The 26,729-nt window shown below is 34.0% G+C and overlaps 1 protein-coding gene across 7 annotated transcripts in view; it reads left to right on the top strand.

Annotated features, from left to right (window-relative positions):
• The window catches only part of ASCC3 (activating signal cointegrator 1 complex subunit 3), a 388,871-nt gene that overhangs the window by 24,727 nt on the left and 337,415 nt on the right, over positions 1-26,729 (top strand). For 5 of the 7 annotated variants that reach the window (XM_063619908.1, XM_063619900.1, XM_055259780.2 and 2 more), the window contains exon 4: positions 13,472-14,031. In XM_063619908.1, the coding sequence (XP_063475978.1) occupies positions 13,472-14,031 (560 nt within the window). Of the gene's footprint in view, positions 1-2,588; positions 5,491-13,471; positions 14,032-26,729 lie in introns of those variants that run through there. The other 2 variants (XM_063619914.1, XM_055259803.2) reach the window with 1 other exon arrangement.

The following is a 26,729-nucleotide window of genomic DNA, read 5'->3' as shown; positions in this document are numbered from 1 at the left end:
GTGGCGAAGTAAATATCTGATTCATACTTAGGGACTGATCACCTGGCCTGTGTATTTAAGGGATTATTTTGAGATTAATGTCTCAAAAGAATATTTCTCAGACAAATAAAATCTTAAGTTGGATGTAGGCAAATTCTAAATCTGTTATACCCATTTTTAAATGCTGTGCTTAAGTTGAATAACTATTAGCCTTAGTGAAATTTAAGTTGAATAGTAGTCAGCTGTCCCTTCTGGATGAAAATACTGATACTGGAAATGTAATTAAAGCTACCAGCTTTGAAAGGATTAGTCTCGTGGAAAATGTCCCTGTCATTTCTCTTATATTTATCTTCTAGCATAGATAATTTTGGTATAATTGAATTAAAAAGGTTAAGCAAGAGAATAAAGAAAAAATATTTCACTTGAGTATAATATTATGAGACACTTAAGGCTATGCGTATTGTTTAATCTGGACAATTGACATTAAGCTGGAGGAAATATCAGAGGACATCTTGTCTAATGCCTTCATTTTGTATGTGAAGAAAAAGGGCCCATTAAAGTTAAGTGAATCCTGTGGTTCGAATGTGTTGAAAGTAGGCCTAGATCTAAATTCTGAAATAGAAATATGATAGAAATCCTAGATTTTTACCTTTCCTTGTAGTTAGAGGTCATATCCTAGTAAGTCTACTTTTCAGCTGTTCTTAAATTTACTCTGTATATTTACCATTGCCCCATTTCAGCCTTTTACCACCTCATGTCTGAACTACTTCAGTAGTCATTTGCTTTAGCCTTCCTTTCTCATCCACCTTCTTCACTGTCACTGGACTGATCTTTGTCAAAGGCAAAGCTCATTTTTATTCCCAGCTTACCTTTTAGATCAGATTCTTTAGAATGATACGTAAAACTCCTTTATGAGTTGACACGATTTACTTTTTTATCTCTTTGCCATTGAATCACATGCAACCTTTATGCCAACATATGCAGTGTTTACTGTCTGAATTTCCTGAACAGTGCATATTGCTTTTCCTCTCTCTTTTGTGTGTTAAAATAACTTTCCCCATCGTGTTCTGTTATACATATTTTTTTAGAGTACTTGTTGTTTCATAATTATTTTCCTGTCTTCTCCCTTGACAGTAGTGAAGTCTCTGATAGACTGAATGCTTTAATGAAACAGATATTACAGGAATCACAGCATCTTTCTACTCCATTGCCTAATATGCTGCAAGGGATCCAGTAGATGTTCAATAAACAAATGAAGTATTGAGAATCCAACTCAAAGTTCTCTATGGTCTTCACTACCTGTAATGCTGACGATGTCTTACAAGTGGCAGTTTCTCTTTTTTGTTATTTTTAAGTATTCCTCCTCTCACCCCCAACCCCGCAATTTACATGTGGTATAGTCCCATACCTTTTTACAGTTTGATTCTTCTCTTAAGATTATTTTAATAATAAAATTTAGTTTTATGGAGAAAATATATAAATTATTTAAAAATAGTATTCTTGGTCCTTAATCTTAGTGTATTCAAATACTCATTGTAGGCATAGCTGTCTCCTTCATGAATGTTGAAGGATATAGTCTATATTCTGTTGGCAATGAAACTTTGTCAGTATATTTTATGTGCTCTAAGTATAAACATTTTTTAAAATAAAGAAGTCAAGATTGAGACTAGTAATCAATAAAATGCAATATGTATTAGGCATATATCTGTTACTTAAGAATTTAAATTATTTCATGAGGCTAGTAAGATTTGCACAGTGCAGACAGAAACTAAGATAGGGGCCAGGAGTAGCGGACAAGTGGGTAGAAAGACCCTACCATTCCCTAATCAGCTCTCTAACTGTCAAACTGAATATCTCGTCAAGAGCCAGAACAGAATGTTCGAAGTTGTCCCAGAGTGCATTGATCTAATGATTTTACTATAGTATGGATGCAAATCAAGACTCAGCCAGAAATGAACTAGTTTATTTCACTATTCAACTTATTTTGTCATACAAAGACCTGTTTGTTTTGCTTTTTGTAATTTATAAGCCCTGATTTATATGAGTTTTGACTTTTATGTGTCTTACCTTTAATAACTTCATCTTTAAGAAAAGTAGGAATCAAAAGGTAGGTTGGACAGGAGTGGCTTACAAAGTATGGTTTAGGGCATTTGTGAATCCATTGTAGTTTGTGAGTTATCAAGGAAGTAAGATTTTGCTGTTAAAAAATGAGGAATCAAAATCTAGGGTGGAAAGCCATTTATAAAGCAATGACTGGAATAGGAAGTATAAAAAGATAGTAGCAGAATCTGGCAATTTTGTGTGTGGACATAATGGTAGACATTTAGAATTATAAAGTCCTGTTAAAGGGATATAGCAGTATTTGTGACAGTTATTTTGAAAATTGCAGATTGCAAAAGAGTTCAAAGAGTTTTACTTCCCACAAAGTGGCAGACAGGGTAATGTGGAACAACCGTCTACAGAGAATACCTAGAAAAACTGCAAAATACAAAATTTGTTTGACTATATTGGAGAAGTTATCAAAACAGTGAAGATTTTTGGGGCCAAGATGTGGAAGCAGAAACTAACCTAGAAAATGTGATCCTGGCATTTGGGCTACTTTTTCCTAGAAGTGGATTGTCCATTCCAGAAGAGGAGGCTGGATGGAAAAGAGGAGAATCAGAAGATGAGCAGTGTTTCTGACAGATTCAGAGGACTCAGATGACAAAAATGACTAAAATGGACAAAAGAAGAAATAGAAAATCTGAATATTTGACTATTAAAGGAATTTAATCTGTAATTAAAAACCTTAACTACAAAGAAATCTATATGCTATGATGGCTTTAATGGAGAATGTCATAATGTCATTTAAAAAGGTATGAGAGTACTATTGTACATTAAAAGAGGTTAAAGGCATATAATAATCAAAATGTAATGTATGATCCTTGATTGACTCTTGAATCAGAAAAAAATTACATATTTTTGGGGCCATTGGAGAAATCTGAATATGGGCTGGACATCATTAGGTAATATTAGATCTCAGGTGTGATAGTGTTGTGGCTATGTAAGAGGATATCCTAAATCTCAGGAGAAGCATACCACAGTATATATAGTGATATCTCATGAAGATTAAAATGTGCTGTCAAATGTGTCAGCAAAAGAAATACACATGATGTGTGTGTGTGATCAAATGTTTATAATGAGTGGATTAATAAATATGAGAAGATAGGGTGATTTGTTGTAAAGTAATAAAGGTTTAAAAATTACATGATTATTCAGTAGAGAAAAAGCATTTTATGATTATCTAACATTACTTATGAGAAAAAAAATCTCAGCAAACTAGGAATAGAAGGGGATTTTGTTAATCTGATAAGCAGTAGCTATAAAAAACTTGGAATAAACATACTTAATGGTACAAAGCTAGAAGCTTTCCTGAGGTACAGAATTAGACACAAATGCCTATTACCATTTCTGTTTCTCACTGTATTAAAAATCCTTGCTAACATAATATGGCAAGAAAAAGTAAGGGCATAAAGACTGGAAAAAAAACTTTTCCATTTTTCACATGACTGTACCTGTAGAAAATGAATTTAACAAGGTTAATATAAAAATCAATTTTATTTCTACTTACTAGAAGCACATTAAAAATTACACTTATCTTTATGTAACTTAATACATTTTACCTTAAATTTTATAAACTTTAATTTATTTTACATTTACAAAAGCATCAAAAACATCAAATACGTAGGAGTAAATTGAACAAAAAATAAGCAAGACTTCTTCATGGAAAACTAAAATATTGAGAGAATTTCAAGAAGATCTAAATAAACAGAGGGATATACCAAGGATTGGAATACTCACTATTATAATGATATATGTTTTACCCAAATTGATCTGTAGATTCAGTGCTATCCCAGGCACAGTCTTATGTTTGAGGGTGTGTGTGTGTGTGTGTGTGTGTGTGTGTGTGTGTGTGTATGTATGGAAATTGACAACGTAATATGTAAGTTATATGGAAATTCAAAGGCAAAAAGCAGCCTGGTTAACTTTGAAAAATGAAGAGAGTTAACTTCCTCTAGTAGATATTAAAACTTATTATAAAGATAAGTAGACAGTGTGGTGTTGGTCCAAGAATAGGCAGATGGACTACTATGACAGAATATAGCCCAGAAACAAACCTACAGATAGAAGTATACTTGATTTATAATGAAGGCCAAACAATAGTGAGACAAGGCTATTTTTTCAGTGTATGGTGCTGAGTCAACTGCATATACAGAGGAAAAAAAGTACCTATTTTATAAATAATTTTAAACAGCCTACAGAATTAAGCATGATACACAAAACAATACGTCTTCTAAAAGATGTAAAAGAGTATCTTCAGGATCTTGGTATGTGCGAAAATTTATCAAACAGAGAACAAAAAGTACAAAGGGAATGATTAAGTTGGACTGTAGTAAAATTAGTATCTTCTATTTATTAAGAGTAAAAAGGCAAAACAGAGTGGGAGAATATAGCTTCAAGGTATATAACCAAAAAGAGAGCTTGTATCCAGATTAAATATGAGCTCCTACAAATCAATAAGGAAAGGACAGATAATCCTATATAAACATGAGTAAGAGCTTTGAACAAGGACTTCACAGGAGATAATTGACCAGTAAACATGAAAAAGGCTTCAGCTTCATTGGTAGTCAAGGAGATGCCACTGCATGCCCATTAGAATGGTTAAAATGAAAAAGACTGACATACCTATTGTTAGGATCAAGAATGTGAAACTAGAATTTTTGTCCACTGCTGCTAGAGTTTACAATTGGTACAACCACTTTGAGTAACTGTTTGACAGTGTCTGCTATTACCTACTATGGTTGGACAAGTGAAATTTTAAATCTTAGAACATAAATATCCAATAAAAATGCTTGTACATACATGTATATCAAAAATAGGTGCATTCATGGCAACATTATTTGTGATAGCCTTAATGTAGAAACAACCCAGTTCATTGTTAAAAAGCTTAAGTTGTAGTATGTAGACTGCCTTATAGCAGTAACGGATTACAGCCATGTATAACATTGTAAGTGAATCTTGTAATGTTGACAAAAGAAGCCATATAACACATTATGATTCCATTAATATGAAATTGAAAACTAGGCATGACCAGTCTCTGGTTTTAGAAGTCAGGATAGTGGCTACTCTTGAGGAAGGAGGTAGTGACTAGGAGTGAATATGAGGGAAGTTTCTGGGAGCTGATAATGTTCTGATTCTTGAAGTAGTTAACCAGATTACACAGGTGTGTTCATTTTTTGATAATTCTTTGAGCTGTATGTGTACTGTATATTGTTATATTCAATAAAAAGAATGACTGTGCTTTTTATATTACATAGATTAAAAATGAAATATTTCAGATTGATAAGTAACACATGCTTGTGTATTTATTTAGCTTAAGGTTTGGCTGTCATGGGGAGAACTCCTATGTACCCTGCTCAGGCCCTGGTAACCAGTATCATAAGTATATTAAATTGGTGTTTTTCATTCTCATGCCTGTTTTTATATTTGTGTTACATATTTATACATCCATAAATATATGTATTAGGAATATATTCAGCTCAAATATCAAAACCTATTGTAGTGATAAAGACACCAAGTGGGTTAATTTGTTTTATCTGACAAGTTCCCTATGTAGGTCAGCAGCTTGATAATGGTAGGGCTCAAGTCTGTGCTAATGATTTGGCCTTTTCTTCACATTTGTTGCCTTTTATTCACCAGATATCTGCTCCACATCTAGGCATTATATCTGTGTACTTGATGCAACTATATTTCTTGTACTGTCTTTATTTGCTTTTCAGGTTCCTGACTTTTTTATAGTTTGGGATAATTTCAAAGTATCAGTTAATATATGTGGGTACAAATTCAGTTCTGTCAGTTACTAGTGGGTGGCTAATTAATATTACTAAACCTCTTTTCTCTTCTATAATATGGTGATAACAGTTCTCACCCTCTGTAGTTGTTGTGATGTTAAGTAGTAGTATAAAGTGCCTAGGTTTAAACTGATAAGTGGGTGTCAATTAATAATTTTATTATAACTTAGATGTGCTAATAACCATTAGTAAACAAATAGTTGCTTCTAAGGGTTAAATGTTGTGACAGATGTAATCTGTCCAGTGATGTACTCGTTCAAAGGGCAGGAAACTGCTTAGGTAAGTCAGGAAAGAATTCATAGAGAAGGTAACATTGGACAGCATTATATTGTGTTTTGAATGTTTCAAAGACAGAGGTGTTATATTTATGTCCATTTTACAAGAGAAATTTTAAAAAGCTGGATAACTTTATAAAAATCAAGAGGACTTTGCAAATGTATCAGCTGTTTAAATAGGCAATTCAGATTACCTGGGAATATAGCTAAACAATTGTAAACAGAATGGATACTGGCTGGGTACAGTGGCTTACACCTGTAATCCCAGAATTTTGGGAGGCCGAGGCGGGTGGATTGCTTGAGCTCAGGAGTTTGAGACTAGCCTGGACAACATGGTGAAACCCCATCTCTACAAAAAATACAAAAACAATTAGCCAGGCATGGTAGTGCACGTCTGTAGTCCCAGCTACTCGGGAGGCTGAGTTTGGAGGATGGCTTGAGTCCAGGAGGCAGAGGCTGCAGTGAGCCAAGATTGTGCCACTGCACTCCAGACTGGGTGACAGAGCCAGACCCTGTCTCTAAAAAAGAAAAAAAATAAAAGGTTCTTGACAATTTGCTTTAGTTTATTAGTAGATTCATTTTCCTTAACAAATTATGATTCCTTAAATATAAGAAAATTTAAAACTGCATTCCTTAGTAGAGGCATTTTAAAAGTGATACTTTTAAGTAGTATTATGAGTATAATATTAATAAGCATCTGATATACTGATGCAATACTGAAGTATTGCACTGAAGTGAAAATAATCTTTTTTGTTTGTTTTTCCTTGGATGTTAAAACAATCTGAAATGGAAGTTAAATCTCAAGTGAGCTATATGATTTGTTTTAATTTCCTTAGTGATGCTCAAAATGATGGTTTTATTATAGGAAGCTTTTATATGAAATCTAATTCAAACTTTTATGTTAGCTATTTGGTTGCTTGGGAAGTTACATTGTAATTTGCTGCAGGATTTTATACTACTGGAAAGGTAATATAGTGGCTGGTTGCTGCCTTAAAGTTGCAAGTTGAGTATTCACATTTTGTAATGAATGTACATAAAATTAAATGGCTGTTTTTAAAACATGGGGAAATGCCTTGAACTATTTTTAATCTTTTGTACTACTACTCTTTTTTTCTAACAGATATCTTTGTTTGCTTTCCTTTATTTGCTCATCCCAAAGGCAACAGTTTTTATGTAAATGTAGTAATAATTTTAACATTTAAGTAACTCCTTCAAATCACTATATTGAACATTTCTTGAATACTTTGCCTGTTTAATGCAAGGTATTGCTAAAGGTGCTTTCATGCACGGAAAGAGTTATATACTCTAAAATACATGAGGCTTATTATACTAAATTACATTACTTAGGCAATTTTAAAATTGTATCACAGAAATTGTTCATTTTATTCCCCCAAAAGCCACATGGAAAATGCCTACCTCTGTTATGTCAAAAGTTTGATAATTTTGTGATCATTTGAAAGATGGTTTAATACTCTCCCCCTCAAAAAAAAAAAAAAAAAAAAAAGTACCTGGCTTGTTCTTGTAGCATCAGTATGTTATGTAATCTCTTTGTATCTGAGTTTTTCTGTAAAATTGAGGAAAATACTAGCAAGATTCATGAGACTAGTTTAGATATTGTACTTGTTTAATAATTACACTAATGGGAAATGAACAGGAATATATAGAGGGAAAAATTATGGGGACATGGTATATTTTATATTCAAGTTGAATCATTTTTGTATTTTGTTAAATAATGTACTTTGTTGTATCTAATGTTATAGGTAAAGTCCTGTATTTTACATATTTGTAAAAGAAAACATCATCATACTTGCCAGATTCAAAAAAATCAGCTAATCTCTGAGGATTTAACTGGTCAAATAACTCATTTGTTGACAACTTCTAAATTGAATACTTATTGGCTGGGTACAGTGGCTCACACCTGTAATCCCAGCCCTTTGGGAGGCCAAGATAGGCAGATCACCCGAACTCAGGAGTTTGAGACCAGCCTGGGCCACATTGTGAAATGACTCTACAAAAAAATATAAAAATTAGCTAGGCCTAGTGGCGCGTGCCTGTACTCGCAGCTACTCAGGAGGCTGAGACTGGAGAATCACTTGAGCCCAGGAGGCGAAGGTTGCAGGGAGCTGAGATCGCGCCACTGCACTCCAGCCTGGGTGACAGAGCAAGACTCCATCTCAAAACTGCGCTCCAACCTGGGTGACCGAGCAAGACTCTGTCTCAAAAAAAAAAAAAAAAGAAAAGAATACTTATCAATTATGGATGCAAGTGATTGATATTTTAATTCAATCTTTAGTTAAAAATTTCTACTCATCCTTTTTCCAAGATTCCTCAACTATTAAAGTAGGCTATAGAAAAAAGTGACAACTTACAACCACTTAATTCTTAATATTTTGAATCAGAAAACAGATGTAAATTGTGTGTTGAGGATGATTGACAATTGTAACCATCATTTAACTCTGATTTTAAAAAATTATTTTATAATCTTATAGTAACAATCTACCAAATATATCGTTTTATATGGTAAGGTTCTATATAAGGTTTTTTTTTTAATTTGAAGATTATTTATAATAAAAGAGCACCAGTCAGCCAGCCAAGTTGAGTTCTGATCATGCTCTGCTACTTAATGGTGAATTTTGGCAAGCGACTTTCACTTTTGACTTTTTTTTTTAAATTCTGGGAAGTGCCTTATAGTTTACTGTGCATTTCATATCCCATTTCCTCTCAATATAACTGCAAAGTAGGGTGAGTATTTCTTAATAAAAGTATTGTAGGGACCTTCTAAGTGCATCGTTTTAAATATATTACAGTTGAAGTGCCAGGTAGGTAGAGCCAGTTTTCCGGTTTACAGCTTATGTTATTCAGTGTTTTATGGATAGAAAGTTAGATACCCAAGTACATAGGTTTCTAGAGTAGCTTCTTTAAAAGTTTGGAGTTCTTAAGTTTTATATCTGAAGTTTTATATAAACTTTTCGTCAGTTGATTAGTGTATCAATTTATCTGTGGCCAAATCTGAACTTAAAATCCTGATTCCTCTTCGAAAGGTGACCATAGTGAGTGATATGAAGCAGACAGAAAAAACTTTAAGAATTGGGTGCAAATGTTAACTTACCAAAGATCATAAACCTAATCGTTTGTATTATTACTTAAATTACATATAGAATATAAAGGGAAGTGAACAAAAGGCTATTTGGGAGCAGGATTCTCACAGTTAATGTAACATGTTCAATTTTGGATTTAGTGTCAGAAAACAAGAACATGACTAACACCTTTCTACTTTAGAAGTGTACCACACGCGTTGTGCAAAGCCGTTCCATCTCCCCCTTCTGATGTGGCCAATTGGGTGGTGGTTCAGCCGGCTAATAGAGGATCGCTTAGTGTTTCCCTTCCAGTTACATTTTTGTTGAGGATAATTTGGGCCTTGGATAGCTTTGGCTAATTAGACAACTGACTGCATCATTTTCTTCAGTTATTTTGTCTACATTTTACAAACTTTTCATACATTTTAGTCACCCAAAAAACATTGAGTGGACTGTACCAGCAAGTTGTGGTGCATCCTTTGCGGCTGCAGTACCTGGGGTCCTTCGTCTGCTCCAATCTGATCCGAGCTGTCATCCGGGCAGCGTGCTAACAGCCAGTCTCTTACGCCTCCATACGTCATCTCATGCGGCTAGTGTGCTGGAAAGCGTGTCGGTGCCCCTTAGGGAACACAAGCCAGGGTGGTTGCAGGAAGGTGGTGGAAGTGGAAGTTACCGACTGATGTTTTTGTGCCCTGAAAAAGTTCATTGTTTTCAGAATGCTGTAGTCATTATTTCTGTTGTGTAGCCATCCATGTCAACAAATAGTGTTGGCTAGTGGAACTCCCAGAACAGTAAGGCATATAGAGATTCTCTGTTGAAAAACTGCTCTGTGGTATGAACACGTGTCCGTTTCGCATAGGTTGTGCAGAAGGAGAGTTAGTAATTAGGGTAGAATATTAACATTTATGAAACACCACAACCCAGCTAGGTTTAAATTTTTTTAAATATTTGTGATTTTTGAAATTATAGATTTAAGTTAATGGTTATTAAAAATTTGAAACTCCAAAAAAGTTGCCTTTGATCTTTGTTGATGTTTCTATGAGTCTATAATTATTTTCTCTTCAAACATGGGCTTATAATTTTTTCACCCACTATTAATGGACTTTTTAAAGGCAAGATATATAAATCTGCTGCACTATATTTAGGGTATGTAATATATGGCTGTATCAGAATTCAACCAGTAACCTAATAATGGATATTTAAGTTAATTACACTTTTACATTACATAATAAGGCTGTTCTTCCACTATTTTATTTCTTAAGGTGACCTATTTATTTTTAAAATTTATTTTGTAAACAAGAATTAGAAATAAGTCTACTTTCTAGGAATTTACAGGGAATCAGTGTGACATAGGGGAAATAACTTGTTTAGGAGTTAGAAGACTAATGTTAATCTTGTTTAATGACGTAATAGCTGTTTGATCTTTCCCTAATTATTCAAGTTCTGTTTCCATTTAACATCTATAAAATGGAGATACTTTTGTTAGGACAAAGTGAGATAATTATGTGAAAGTTTTTAGTAAATTATTATTTAAAAAAAAGGTCCCAAGATGCAAAGTGTTAACAATACTATCTTTACCAAAAATGTATATTTACAATGGTAGATAATGTTTGTAAATGTGAATCCCATTATTGCTCAGACTTTAGTATCAGTTCTATCAGCCCTTTTACATTATCTGTAGAAGTACCATAATCCCCAAATTATCCAAAACCTGTTTTACAAGTTATAAGTAAAATGTATAGAATGAATAAATAAATGTACATAAATCCTATTGAATTAATTTAAAAGCACTGTTTATAGAAGATTTTCATATATTTTCTTAAATACTGAAAGAATAATTGTATGTCAGATAATTGTGTAAATTATAACAGTAAAAGTAGACTTCATACCTGAACAAATTGGAAATATACATTGTAAAATTGCTTATTTTCCTACATATAAACTGTTAATCTTCTACACATGACTGAATAGCAGATAAAGTAAAAAGTGACTGGCCGGGCACGGTGGCTCACGCTTGTAATCCCAGCACTTTGGGAGGCCGAGGCGGGCGGATCACGAGGTCAGGAGATCGAGACCACGGTGAAACCCCATCTCTACTAAAAAAAAAAAAAAAAAAAAAAAGTAAAAAGTGACTGAGGCAGTTTGATGTAGAATAAAAATACTAGTCTGGTGTCAGTGAGGCCTGGGTCTAGTTTAAATCAGCTAATCTTTGTGGAGCTACCTATTTGGGGCTAAGTAAGTGAGGAATACTACAGTGGTATTGTCATCAATACCGTTGTATTTGTACAATGTACTCAACGTTGTACTCATCTTGAAAGAGGCAGTTGAGCTATATTCTGAAACATGGGTAGGATTTGAACAATCAGAGGCCTTGAAGAAGAATCAGTATGATATAGAAATAGGCATAGAGTGGGGTAGAATGTGGTTTTTGGTTAAGAAATTCTTTTTGGCTGGAGCAGGAAATATATAATGGCCAATAAGACTGGAAAATAAAATGCTGGGGTCAGCTTCTGGCAGTGTAGGAGCTTGGATCAAGCTATAGTAAGTTGTGGAAGATTTGTGAATAATGATACTGGAGTCATGTTTCCTTCTTTTCTTTTTTTTTTTTTTTTTTTTGATGGAGTCTCAATTCTATCACCCAGGCTGGAGTACAGCGACGCTATCTCTTCTTACTGCAACCTCCGCCTCCTCGGTTCAAGCAATCCTCCTGCCTCAGCCTCCTGAGTAGCTGGGATTACAGGTGTGCAGCACCACACCCAGCTAATTTTTGTATTTTTAGTAAAGACGGGATTTCGCCATGTTGGCCAGGCTGGTCTTGAACTCCTGACCTCAGGTGATCCACCCACCTCGGCCTCCCAAAGTGCTGGGATTACAGGCAGGAGCAACTGCAGAGTCATGTTTTTTAGAAAGATACCAGTATTCATTACATTATTAACTTTACCAGTATTTAGGTAAGTCACATAGCTTTTGGGGCCTTTTGAAGATTTAAATTCTTCTTTAAGAATATTCTTTGAGAGGCGGGCGGATCACGAGGTCAGGAGATCGAGACCACAGTGAAACCCCGTCTCTACTAAAAATACAAAAAAATTAGCCGGGCGTGGTGGCGGGCGCCTGTAGTCCCAGCTACTCGGAGAGGCTGAGGCAGGAGAATGGCGTAAACCCGGGAGGCGGAGCTTGCAGTGAGCCGAGATCGCACCACTGCACTCCAGCCCGGGCGACAGAGCGAGACTCCGTCTCAAAAAAAAAAATGAATATTCTTTGAAACCCATGTCAGAAATACAGATTCTTTTCTTTTTTTATTTGAGAAAATTGGATATGAGAAAATGCCTTAAATAAATTAGAGGCTGATTCTTCTTATATTTACTTCTAGCCTTATTTAAACAGGAGCTTTCTTTTTTATTTTATAATATGACTAACTTTATCTTCAGCTTAATAAATATCCTTGATGGTATTAAATGTTTTTGAATGAGAACTATAGAAGCATTTCTTGCCATCTCAGGTTTATGGTAGAAATTGGAAAGAAAATTATAGATTTTTGAGGTTTCCTTGAAGCTCCAAAAGTCTGTAATTGAGATTGTTTTCTGTACCTTACTTTGGTTTACTTAACTAGCTCATCAAATCAATCTTTAAAATTAGTTTTAAAGTGAGTTTTAGCTAGTGTCTCAAGTTGTTTTTAGAAAGAAGCGGTAAGGATTGTTACTAGGTAGTTTCTGTACTTAGATACATAATAATTACTGATGATGATTTATTCACCTAAAGTAGTTCTTTGGGAAATAAATAGTTCTTCAGGAATGGGTTGGTTCCTGCTCCTTAAATTGGCTATCTTTATTGCTATGTTTTTGTTGTTTTTTTTTTACAAGGTCTCACACTGTTGCCCAGGCTGAGTACAGTGATGCAATCATGGCTCGCTGCAGCCCCAACCTTCCAGGCTCGAGCAATCCTTCCACCTCAGCCTCCTGAGTAGCTGGGACTACAGGTGCGCACCACCATGCCTGGCTAATTTTTAAAAATTTCTGTAGAGATGGTTCTCACCATGTTGCCCAGGCTGGTCTTGAACTCCTAGACTCAAGTGATCTTCCTGCCTTGACCTTCCAGAGTGTGGGGATTATATGGAGCTATTACACCTGGTTTATTGCTATGATTTGACTGTTAGATTTACTCAGGAGAATATTTGTGGTAATTTTTTGGAAGATCGTAACTTGAACCATGATTCAATCGAGCTAATACTGTTTCTTTTGTCTTTGTATAGTTGGAACTGATAATGGGAGAGAAGCGATTGAAAGTGGGGCTGCATTTCTCTTCATGACATTTCACTTGAAGGACTCTGTTGGTCACAAGGAAACAAAGGCTATCAAACAGATGTTTGGCCCCTTTCCATCATCATCTGCCACTGCAGCTTGTAATGCTACTAATCGAATTATTTCTCATTTTAGTCAAGATGATCTTACTGCTCTTGTGCAGATGACAGAAAAAGAACATGGCGATAGGGTTTTTTTTGGTAAAAATTTAGCATTTTCATTTGACATGCATGATTTGGACCACTTTGACGAACTGCCAATAAATGGTGAAACTCAGAAAACTATAAGCCTAGATTATAAGAAGTTTCTGAATGAACATCTCCAGGAGGCTTGCACCCCAGAACTCAAGCCTGTGGAAAAAACAAATGGCTCCTTTTTGTGGTGTGAAGTTGAAAAGTACTTAAATTCAACTTTGAAGGAAATGACTGAAGTGCCAAGAGTAGAAGACCTTTGCTGTACTTTATATGATATGCTTGCTTCTATTAAAAGTGGTGATGAACTTCAGGATGAGGTATAGTTGAAATGATTGATTTTTTTGTATTTATGTAAACTATCTTAATGAAATAGTGTTTTTAAACGTGGGTGGTTAGACAAGAAAGTTCTTTAATGTTCTGTATAGTAGTTGAATCTATAGCCAAATGGTTTCACATAGCAGGCCTGTATATACGTTCCCAGTGGATAGTTACAGGAGGTCTGAAAGCGTAATGAGTGTAGCAGAGAGTCAGCAGACAATAATTGGGTGTCCACATGCCCTGGTTACTGGGACAGTGCTGGTTTGATGTCAACTTAATTTTAATACTGGACAAATTGAATGAGTAACATATTTCATGAAAGATTAAGAGGGATGGCCTACTGTTGTAGAAACGACAGGCTTTGAAATCAGTTTGTTCTTCCCTTTCCACTTACTGGTTGTGACACTTTAGGTAACTTAATCTCTCAGAAGCTCAGTTTTCTTGTTGGGCTATCTCAAGGAGGCACCAATATCAAGATAGAGAATTGTTATAAGGATTGAATGTGATATATGCAAAATGGTAAGTAACATATTAAATAATCATTATGTAGTAGCTGTGATTATTTTTGTTATTATTGGAATTAAGAATTTTTAAATCACATTGAGTATCAGAAATACAGAAAAAATACTAGCTGTATTTTTCAGATAAAAATTAATTTAGAGAATTAGCTAAATAGGTATTGGAGGACTTAACCCATGGTGGTGATAGGTGTTATGCCAACTAACATTAGTTTGTAAGTAAGATATTATATCATTAATTCTGTGATCAGTCTTATTTACCTTGAATGTTTTACACTTGGTTTAATTTTTATCAGATCTGTTCTCACTATTAAATTTTCTCTAACATGCTGAACATAATATTGTTTTAAAAATTGTGATTTATGAAGAAAATTTTCTAATATTTGCTTATCATAATTGAATACATAGCAGTTATCCGATTATGATTATAATAAACTGAAACTTATAAATATCTCATTAATGGATATTTTATTTTCTTAGTAAGCCATAAAACCATTACTTTCACTTCTGAATATCTGTAATAAGTTTGTATTTCTTAGTCTTTCACCACAATTTTAAAGTATGTAACTGAATCTGCTTGTTGGAAGGGGAATATTTGTTCTAGATTTTTTCATAATAGCTTCATTTGTCATATATTTATTGTATGCTTATTGTATTGCTAGGTACCGTGCTATTTACTGAACATAAAAGGATGAATAAGATAGCAAACTTGTTCTCAGAATTAATTGTCTTGCAGGAGGAGACATGTCAACAAGTAACTGTACTGAAATATCATAGGTATTATAATACTACATGCAAAGAAAATGGGTGCATAAAAGAACAAGTCATAGATTTTATCGAGGTGTTAGTATGGTAGGAAAAGTATGCATAGAGAAGGTTAAGTTTGAACCAAGTCTTAAAATATGACTAGATTTAACTCTTTCAAGTGGACCAGAAAGGTAAGGAGCATATTTCAGGCTTGAACACTGTTTTCAGAGAGCCATAGCTCTGTACAGCAAGCATGCAAGATGCAAAGGTGGAGTGCTGAGAAACAAGGGTATGCAGATAGGTAAGAGCCAAATGAGGTGAGGGCTGTGCACCTTGTTAAGGTGTATGAAAAGCCACACTGAAGCCTGCATAGTCTGGTTCAATGATTTTTTTCAACCAAGGTTAATGGACAGTTTAACATGTAAGTTGATATTTCACATCCTGTCAGTGGCTTGAGTGGTAGTTCTGTATGGTTTTATGTAGTCAGTGTTTTGGCTTTCTTGTTTGTATATGAAAATAGACAATCATTATCATAATTTTTGTTATGCAGTATAGGTTATTCATGCTTTATATTTTAGATACAATTCTTTGCTGTTGCATGTTATATTCTGTTGTTGCAAATTTTCAGTATAATTTCCAAGTGATGCTTCAGTAGTTTTCTATAATTGTTTCCCTACAGTTGTTTCACTACAATTGTTCTTGAACGGTGTTGTTTTCACTTTAGGGTGTGCTATACCTTATGTGTTGTCTATTTACTTCTAAATACTTAAGCCTGGAAAGAGGATAATTAAAAAGGCAATCAGTTCATATGATAACAGTTAATTTCTATTTCTTTTTAAGCTTTTGCTTGACTCTTTATTTAAATAGGAATATTTACGTAGCATGCTATGTGCTCTTGCTCCAGAAATGTAGCAGAACCATGGGAATATTTTTACATATAATCTAAGAAAAGCATATAAAGCTACTTCTATGCTGATGGCTAAAATTCTCTCAACCTGTGGTTTCCCAGCTCTGAATAGTTAATTGACCTAATGACTAATTGATGATAAATCCATTTTTAAGGGCTAGCTATTAAAAGTCTTTTTTAAAAAGACCTTTATGTTATTGTTAAACTAGTGTTAGAAACATGGGAATAAAAAGTATATTCATATGATTACATTTACCACAAAGACTGTGTAAGAGAGGTTTCTGACTGAAACGTGGAGAGGAATAAGACTAATGACAATAGTAATAATAATAACTGACATTAATATATGACATAAGGCATTATGTTAAGTGCTTTATGTGCATGACTTCATTTAATCTTTACAGCAGTGCTTTGAGATATGCAGTGCTGGATTAAGATGTTAGAAGCCCTAAGAACTGAAAAGGTTACACTCTGAGGCATTTCTCCTCCTCTCCCATATATGATTAAAATTTTTTTAAAAATAGTATACTAAAGCAAACATAAGAAAATCTAACAAAATTTCATTTATTACCGTGGTGACAAAGTTGTTGTCTTTTTCAAACATCAAGTTCCATTTTGAGAAGTTTTTCTAACTTTCCTGGTCTGCTTTGCTGGTACCTTAAGTAAATGCTTTGTCCATCCCATAGATTATTGCTCACTGGTGGCAGGTATTTTATAGATTAGCAAATTGAGTTTAGAGATGTTGGGAAATTTTTCTGGAGTTACAGAGTAGATAGTGGATCCAGGATGTAAATTCAGACATTCTGACAAAGTACACGGGTGCACTGAAGTTTAAGTAGATTTGTACATATTCCTGTGTTTTGAAGCTAAGCATCTTAAATTTATGTAGGGGAATTATTGACATCTACTCTTAATTCACAATTTTTTTAGAAACAAGATCTTTTTCTTTTAGAGTTTCAAGTAAGGAGTTGGCTGAAATAAAAAGATGAAACTTTTAGACCCTGTTTAAGATAAGTTTTAATAATTCCTCAGGGAATTTATTACATAGAAAGTACATCTATGTTCTCCTGTTTTAGACCTGTTTATGATGAGTTTTAATTATTCCTCAGGAAATTCATTACATAGAAAGTACATCTGTGTTCTCCTGTGTGTTGTACTAATAAAACAACCCACTTCTTAGCTTTTGCCAATATCATCCCCTTTTCCCTCCCTACCTTGAGCCTCTATGTTACTTTCTTCTAAGAGCATTTCTTCTTTTGGCTTCTGTAATTTTCCAGGTAAGACTGTAGGCATTATGATTAAGCTTTAGAATTTGATTGGCTAGAAATCTTTAAGGTTCTTTATGTTCTTGAATTTTATTCACTTTTAGAAGTGCATTTTAACACCCGAAAGTGAATAAGACTTGAATACTCCATGTTATTTTCTTAATCAAAACCTGTCCATTATTGGTACAGATTATCTTCCTGCTGCTGTTGTTGCAGAACCAGAATTGTAGCAGTAGGGTTCGTTCTACTGGAATGGTATAATTAATGGACGTTCAACAGAAAATTTTCCCCTAGAAAGTAGTAGTATTAACAACAGTAAAGCTACCAGGTTTTAAGTGCCTGTTATGTATGAACCCGAACCAGGCTTTCTTCTTTGACCTAACCAGCTTCTTCACAGTCCTGCAATGTGTAGGAGTGATATCCTCCTAAAAGGTGAAAAAAACTGACACTCAGTTGTTTACTAAAGTCACAAAGCAAGAGAGAGGTAGAAATTCTGGGACTTTTTTTCTCTGTGTAGATCTACCTAGTATAGATCTATCTAGTATGTCATCAGATGTTTTGAAGAAAAAAACATTAACTGGCAAGGCTCTTTGAAGGAATTTCTTTTCTTATAAAGCCAGGCCAAATTTTGTCTCTGTTTGTTTATGTCTTATTGACTATGGGCAAATTACTAAGCTCCTGTGAACCCCATTTCTCTAATTTGTGAAATATTTGCTGCACAGTGTTGCTGTGAGGATTGGTGAGATAATATATATGAGACATAATGTTTCACAGACCAGGTTCTCAAGTGTTTGCACCATATAGTTGCACAATCAAACTTTTATTTAGGTGTATACTTTATATGTCAGTAAATAAATTTTTATCTATGCCTTCTTATCTATGGATGTTTCAAATAATAAAATGATGTTTAAAAGCGAGGTCTTAATTCAGGGAATTATTTAGTTATTTTTATTTTTTTCCTGCCTGGCTTTTTAATGTCTGACTACCCTAAATAAAATCTTTTGGATTAAGTTTTTCAAGTGAGTTCTGATATTAATAGTTCTCGTTAAGATGGAAAAGATGTTAATAAAAAAACACTTGAGAAATATGTAAAGTGGGATCTGAAAGGCTAGCATATTGGAGATGTATTGAAGTATACATATCTCAGTATTATTTCAATATTACATGCTATTTGCAAAGCTATTAATGCTGATGTAAATATTGATAGAGTTACTGTGTAATCAGTTTTTAGAAAAAGAGAGTTTTGAGTTTTATTGATACAACTGTAGTTTGCTTTTGTGCAGATGGACTGCTTCTTTATATCATTTGTGATTTGACATTTGCTGTTAGTATTATCTCTTGACTCTATGCAGATGGCGTTACTTGACCCATGCAAGTTCATTTCTGAACCTCCAGATATGTGTCTGATGTCAAGCAGTGTGAGTTATTTGGTTAGATTGTCTTCTGAGGGAAGACTGTGTATTTTTTGGAACTTATTTGCATCAGAAATGATTCTATCATCCTTTGAAAATTTGGTGGAGAATAATTAGCTTGCTTTAATACAATGATTCTCAAGTTTTTTGTCCTCAAAACTCTTGTGCACTTTTAAAAATTACTGAGAACCTCATATAATTTTTCTTTATGTTATTGGGCTCTATCGATATTTACCATATTTGAAATTAAAACTGAATTTTTACTATATTAATTTAATAAATGTCTATTAAATCATTTGTTTTTTAGTCTTATTATCCTTTCAGAGACAGAGTCTCTTTCTGTCACCCAGGCTGGAGTGTAGTGGCATGATCATAGCTTACTATAACCTGTAACTCCTGGACGCAAGCAATCCTCCTGCCTCAGACTCCCTAGTAGCTAGGACTACAAGGATGCATCACCACACGCAACTAATTTTTTAAAGAATGTTTTGTAGAGACAGGGTTCTGTGATGTTGTCCTGACCGGTCATGAATTCCTGGCCTCAAGTGATCCTGTCGCCACAGCCTCCTGAAGTGCAGGGATTGCAGGCATGAGCCACTGCACCCAGCCCCAAGTCATTTAAAATAATAATAGTAAATCTATCATATTACTATAGTATAAATAACATTTTTATGAAGAATAACTATTTTCTAAACTCAAAAAAAGTATGAAGAGTGGCATTGTATTGTATTTTTATAAATCATTTCAATGTTTGGCTTAATAGAAGACAGCTAGATTCCCATATATACTTTTGCATTCAGTATATTCTGATAGCACATATTACATTATGTAGCCTCTGCAAAGGTCCACTACATTACACTCATGGGAACATGAGGATGAAAAAGTAAAATAATATTTTAGTATGATTATGAAAACAATTTTCACCTCATATATCTTCTGAAAGGATCTTAGAAATTCTGGCTCACACTTTGAGACCTCTCATTTAATGTGTGTATTACAATTTGATAAAGAGGGTATAGTAGTTTTTTTGTAACTAGAATAGGGTATTTAAAATGTTGCTGTACTGAAAGATTCACATTAGTGCTTTATGAAAAGGTTCTGCATTCATTAGGTGCTGTACATTGTTTTTGGTAGCCTTAGTACGGCTCAGCTATGATACCACATCAGCCAGATTGGAATTAAAAGTGTCCTTTCAGCTATGAGGACCAATATGTATTGGTTTTTTGTTGTCTTTTCACCAAATAATCAGGAGAGCCTCTACCCCGCTGCCTGAATTGAAAATTATCCTTTACAAGAATGTTTAGAATCATGGAACTTCTCCATCCAGTGTGATATCTGCGTGTTTGGAATTCTATGGAAATGGTGATCCTCATGTAATGAGGTATACTTATTCTAATGAAGAGCTTCTTTTATTCAAATGGTATCCCATCTCTTTCTGGAGTAGTTATCTTGTAAATTATTTCTTTTGCTAACTGATGATACTCCTACTGCCATTCAGTCCTATATGTGTGCAATGGGGCAAAAAAGTCATAGGCATCAACTCCTATGTGACTGTCTTTTAGACATATGATGGGTCATGTTTTTCATTCCTTAGTCTTTTTTTTTTTTAATATGCACAACTTCAGTTTTCTTCTATGTTGACATTAATCCATTATCAACACAATTTGGATACAGCTGTTTAGTGTTCTAAGAGTACTGACATGTAGAATGCTTTTTCCCATCATCTTCAAAGGTGTCACACTTCCAGTTGCTTTGCCAATTTAAGGACTGCTAACCTAATAATCTCATAAGAATTAAGATTATTTTGTCATGACTTTTTTTTGTAAATTCACATTGCCATTCGTTGATGTTAAGCTTACAATTAAGTAGTTGTCACAATCCATCACTTTTATCTTTTCTTTTTTCAAATTGGGGACTTTTGCCTTCATCTGACACTTACTATTTTTAAAAAAAATATTTCTCAAGAGGTAGCAGTGATTCTGAGATCAAATGTGTAAGTGGTTCTTGAACCTCGTGATATGCTCTGTCAGGGTCTGCATACCTGAACTTATTTGAAGGGCAAGGATGTTCCTTACTACTGTCTCCTTTGCTGTAGCTAGCATTCAATATTTATGGGTTTTGCTCCGCTCTTTTCTGTTTTAAGCTAATATTCTCTGTAGGAGAAGATGCAAGCAAAAGGAGTAGTAAGAGAATGACTCTTTTATCTTTCTGAGGGAAAGAACTTTTTTTATTTGTTTCTTATTGTGATTTTGCCACTATTTTTTCTGTTATGTCCCTCTAATTTTCTCAGTTTATGGCTACTAATGAAGCCATGGTGTTTTATTAGATACCAATCAATTTTTTCTCTTTTATTTTCAGTATAGTGATGGAAATTTCAATTTTTATTGCCACTCATTTTTTATACAACTCGTTTTCTAATTTTGAAAAATATATCCATAATTTTAGAAAATTTAGGTCTTGTATAAGCAGAATGCAGGAACTATATCATCTGTGAACCCACCATTCTTCAGTCATAATCACTGCAACTATTTTGGAGTATATATCTTTTAAAATAAAAACATTTAAAAACTAGATCACACAGAATATATAATTTTGAACCTGCTTTTATGTTCCTTAACATTTTCAATGAGAATAATCTATAATGTAATAATTTTTAATGGTTGCGGAGTAGTAGTATTATTTGCTATTGAAGATTCAAGTTTTATCTAGTTTTTTGTTATTATAAATAACATTGCAATAAAGACTCTTACGCTAAAATAACATTGCAATAAAGACTTGCGCTAAAAAAAAAAAAAATGCCTGGCATGGCACGTGCCTATAGTCCCAGCTACTTGGGAGGCTGAGGTGGGAGGATTGCTTGAGCCTGGGAGGTTGAGGCTTTAGTGAGTCATGACCGTGCCACTGCCCTCCAGGCTGGTGACAGAGTGAGAGCCTGTCAAAAACAAAAAAAGACTCATGCTAAATATTTACTCATGTGTATATAAACTTTTTGAATGTACTCCTATCACTAAAAATTTTGCATACAAAAGTACTCACTGGTTTTGGGTGGAAAGTTATTTGGATCAGATGTATCTTTTGTTTGTCTTTAATTTATGGGTATATATCTGAATATGTTCATACTGTATACTCTAAAGTGATATGCCCATCTTCTCCCGTTTCTTTTCACTTCCACATTGTCTGCTATTTTAGGTTATTCATTACTATTTTTACTTTAAAAGGGATAAAATTTTCATGAGGAAAACTCAAGAATCCTGTGTTCTACTTTTAGCTGACTGTAATGTTTAGGAAAGGTCAACATAGTTGAAGTAATTTATCTGCTATTACAGATCTTTTAAGTTTTATAATCTGTATTAGGAAAACCCAAGCCATATATTTTGTTGATCTTGGTTGTATGTTGCTTTTTTTAAGAAAAAAACTGCAGTTGGTAGTCCTTTTAAAGAGAAAGCTCCAGTGAGATAGAGAGATGAGCATAATACTCGAAGAGCTGTATATGGAAGAAGGGTGGTCCAAGGGTTATAACTAGGATTTCTGGGTAAAAAATATCTGAGGACAGATCTCAGCTCAGTCAAACCTTTTCAATTTTCAAAGTCCTTTAAATATACCAACCTCTTTTGGCAAGCAGTGAGACTTGTTATTGAAGATGTAGAAAAACATGCTGAATCGTCACTTTTATTGGGATTTGTGGAAAGTTGGATTTTTATGACTTTTAAGATACCTGCCAACCTGAAGCATTTTCGAGGCCATATATTGTCTTGTTATAGATGTGGGTAAAAATGCATTATTAATATATTAAGCTCGCAATGAGGAGCTTAAATATATGTTTCCAATTTATGGCAATAACAGATTTTGAACTAATTTGCTATTGATTGGAATGGTTGCTCAAGGAGTAAGACAGTTTGACAAATTTCATACTACTTCTCTGTTTGATACTGTTCACTCATTCATTTATTCAGTCACTAATTCTGTACTCTGTGCCAAGTACTTTTAAGTTTGGGGAGATAAAAGGTAATCTAACAAAGTTTAATCAACCTCCTCCCATTATCCTGCTTTCTTAAGTCCTCTCCTTTTGGATCTTTCATACATACTTTTTTTTTTTTTTTTTTTTTGAGACAGAGTTTCACTGTCGCCCAGGCTGGAGTGCAATGGCGTGATCTCGGCTCACTGCAGGCTCCGCCCCCCGGGGCTCACGCCATTCTCCTGCCTCAGCCTCCCGAGTAGCTGGGACTACAGGCGCCCGCCACCTCGCCTGGCTAGTTTTTTGCATTTTTAGTAGAGATGGGGTTTCACTGTGTTAGCCAGGATAGTCTCGATCTCCTGACCTCGTGATCCGCCCGCCTCAGCCTCCCAAAGTGCTGGGATTACAGGCGTGAGCCACCGCGCCCGGCCTCATACATACTTTTAAGAAGAGAATGCTGGAAAGTTGTATGTGATATAATGAATGTTGTTAGGAATGATTTGGAAAAGCACATGGATACTTGGATTAGATATATGGAGAGTTACATGTAATATATTGATATGGGGAAGAAATAAGAAAAATGCATTTTATTAGTAAAACAAAGATATGTTTCTGTTAATCGTATTTGAGATAAAAACATTTTGGATAATATCAGTTTGTAAACATAAATAAGTATGGTTATTAGATTTAGAAATTGCTGTAAGCATTCACTCAAATATTTAAGATTTAATACATAAATTTTGTTTTATATATATGTGTATGCATGCATGAGCACACACATACATACACACATAATGGTTGAAACTTGTCTTCTGAGACAATATCAGAATATCCTTCTAAGAATCAAGGAAGCTGTCAATTTGCCATATACATGAAAATGTAAAGTAAGCTTTTAAATATGTAGTGGTACCTAGCTTTGACTTATTTACTATGCAGCTAATTATAGTATGTGGGGAATAAATAGTGTTCACATTCCAAGTTGTCTTAATTAAGTTGTAAGTGACTTTGGTTTTAGCTTTGTAAATTGTTATGTAGATTAAGTACCTGTAAATAATGAGCATTAGTTATTCTGTAAATATAATTTATCTAATTCTCTGCAAACAGCCACAGTTTGCATAGAAATTCTTCTTAAGAGATAAATAAATGCTGTCATAATTTTCATGGTCATTTTCTTATGTTATTTATGACCTTATTTTATAATGTATGAATACTTAATAATTTTCTGTGCCACAATTCAGAGTAAGAATAATTTATAAAGTTTTAAATAACATTATTGGCTTTTTATAATTATCCATATTCAGATCCATATGAACCGTCAATTCAAAACTGTTTTCAGGTTTTAACATTTTCTTCTCTTATTATACTTCATATTGTTAGTTTTCAATATGCACATTTTAAAATTTCACATGCAAATCTAAAATTGCTTCATATCTCAAAGAAAGACATTTCCTAAATTGCATACAGTTTTTCTTTGCATACTATGCTTACTGTAATTTATAATGTATGCTGTTTATTACTTTAATGTATAGAACAACTTTAATTTTTAAAAACTTTTTTGGTCACACTATTTACCATGTTTTAAAATTTTTTTTAATTTTGTTTCTAATGGACGCATAATTATGCCTCTTTATGGGGTCTAGTGTGATGTTTCAATACATGTATACATTGTTTAAAAATCAAATCAGAGTGTTTAGCATAACCATCACCTCATACATTTATCATTCCTTTGTTACGTTAAAAATCCTCTTTTCCAGCTTTTTTGAAATACACAACACAATATTGTTAGCCCTAGTCATCCTACTATGCACTAGATAGGCCATAACTTATTCCTCCTCTCTAACTGTAACTTCGTACCCATTGACCACACTCTCCTTATTCTCCCTCCACCCCCAATCTCCCCAGCCTCTGGTAATCACTATTGTACTCTCTCCTTCTATGAGATCAGCTTTTTTAGATTCCACATGTGAGTGAGATCAAACAGTATTTGTCTTGCTGTGCCCCGCTTATTTTACTTAACATAATGTCCTCCAGGTTCATCCATGTTGTTGCAAGAGACAGGATTCCATTCCTTTTTACAGCTGAATAGTATTCCATTGTGTATATACTATGTATTTATTCATCTGTTGGACACTTAGGTTGATTCATATCTTGGTTGTTGTGAATAGTACTGCAGTAAATATGGGAGTGCAGGTATCTCTTCATCATACTGATTTGTTTTCCTTTGGATATATACCCAGTAGTGGGATTGCTGGATCATATGATAGTTGTATTTTTAATTTTCTGAGAAACCTTCATACTGTTTTTCATAATGGTTGTACTAATTTACATTTCTACTGACAGTGTATAACAGGTCCCTTTTCTTCACATCTGCACCAACAGTTGTTTTTTGTTCATTTGTTTTTGTCTTTTTGGTAACAGCAATTCTAATTGGAGTGAAATGGTACGTCATTGTTGTTTTGATTTGCATTTCCCTGATGATTAGTGATATTGAGCATTTTTTTTCCTATACCTGTTGGCCTTTTGTATGTTGTCAGAAATGTCTATTCAGATTATTTGCTCATTTTTGATGGATTATTTGTCAGATTCTTTTGCAATTGAGTTGTTTAATTTCCTTATTATTCTGGATATTAGCCTTCCTATACACATAAACCCTACCAAAATTGAATCATGAAGAACCAGAAAATCTGAACAGACCAGTAACAAGTAATGAGATGAAATCAGTAATGAAAAGTCTCCCATCAAAGAAAATTCCAGGATCTGATAGCTTTACTTCTGAATTCTGCCAATAAAGGCCTTGTAATGGTTCTACTCAAATTATTCCAAAAACTTGAAGAGGAATGGATACTTCCAAAGTCATGCTACAGGCTAAGCACTATCCTGATACCAAAACCAGATAAGGACACAACGAGAAAAGAAAACTATAGGCCAGTATTGCTGATAAACATAGATGTAAAACATTCTCAACAAAATACTAGCAATCCAAATTCAACAGCACATTAAAGGGATCATTCACCATGACAAAGTGGGATTCATCCCAGGGATGCAAGGATGGTACAAAATATGCAAATAAATAAACATAATATATCACATGAATAGAATGAAGGACAAAAACTTCATGATCATTTCAGTAGATGCAGAAAAATCACTTGGCAAAATTCAACACCACTTCATGATTAAAACCCCTCAACAAATTAGAAGGAATGTACCTCAACATAACATAGCTAATATATGACAAACCTATAGCTAACATGATATTGAATGGGGAAAAGTTGAAAACTTTTAAGATCTGGAATAAGACGAGGATGCCCATTTTTGCCACTTCTATTCAACATAGTACTTGAAGTCCTAGCCAGAGCAGGTAGGCAAGAGAAAGAAATAAAAGACATCCAATGTGGAAAGGAAGGAGTTAAATTGTCTCCGTTTGCAGACAACATGATCCAATCTTATGTATAGGAGACCCTAAAGACTCTTAAAAAACTGTTAGAATAAACAAATTTAGTAAAGTTCCAGGATATAAAATCAACATACAAAAATCAGTATCATTTGTATATTAATGCATTAAAAGCAAACTATCTGAGAAACAAATCAAGAAAACAATTCCATTTAAAATAGCTACACATAGACAGAATACCTGAGAATAGATTTAATCAGGGATGGGAAAGATCTCTACATTGAAAACATAAAACATTGATGAAATAAATTGAAGAAGATGCAAATAAATGGAAAGATATTTTGTACTGGTGAATTGGAAGAATTAATGTTGATAACATGTGTATACTCCTAAAGTGATCTATAGGCAGTTCAATCCCTGTCAAAATACCCGTAACATTCTTTACAGAAATAGAAAAAACAATCCTAAAATTTGTATGGAACCACAGAAGACCCTGAGTAGC

This window comes from Symphalangus syndactylus, chromosome 2, assembly GCF_028878055.3.
Source record: "Symphalangus syndactylus isolate Jambi chromosome 2, NHGRI_mSymSyn1-v2.1_pri, whole genome shotgun sequence".
NCBI lineage: Eukaryota > Metazoa > Chordata > Mammalia > Primates > Hylobatidae > Symphalangus > Symphalangus syndactylus.
Note: the sequence above shows the minus strand (reverse complement) of the source record. Positions and strands in the feature narration are given on the sequence as shown.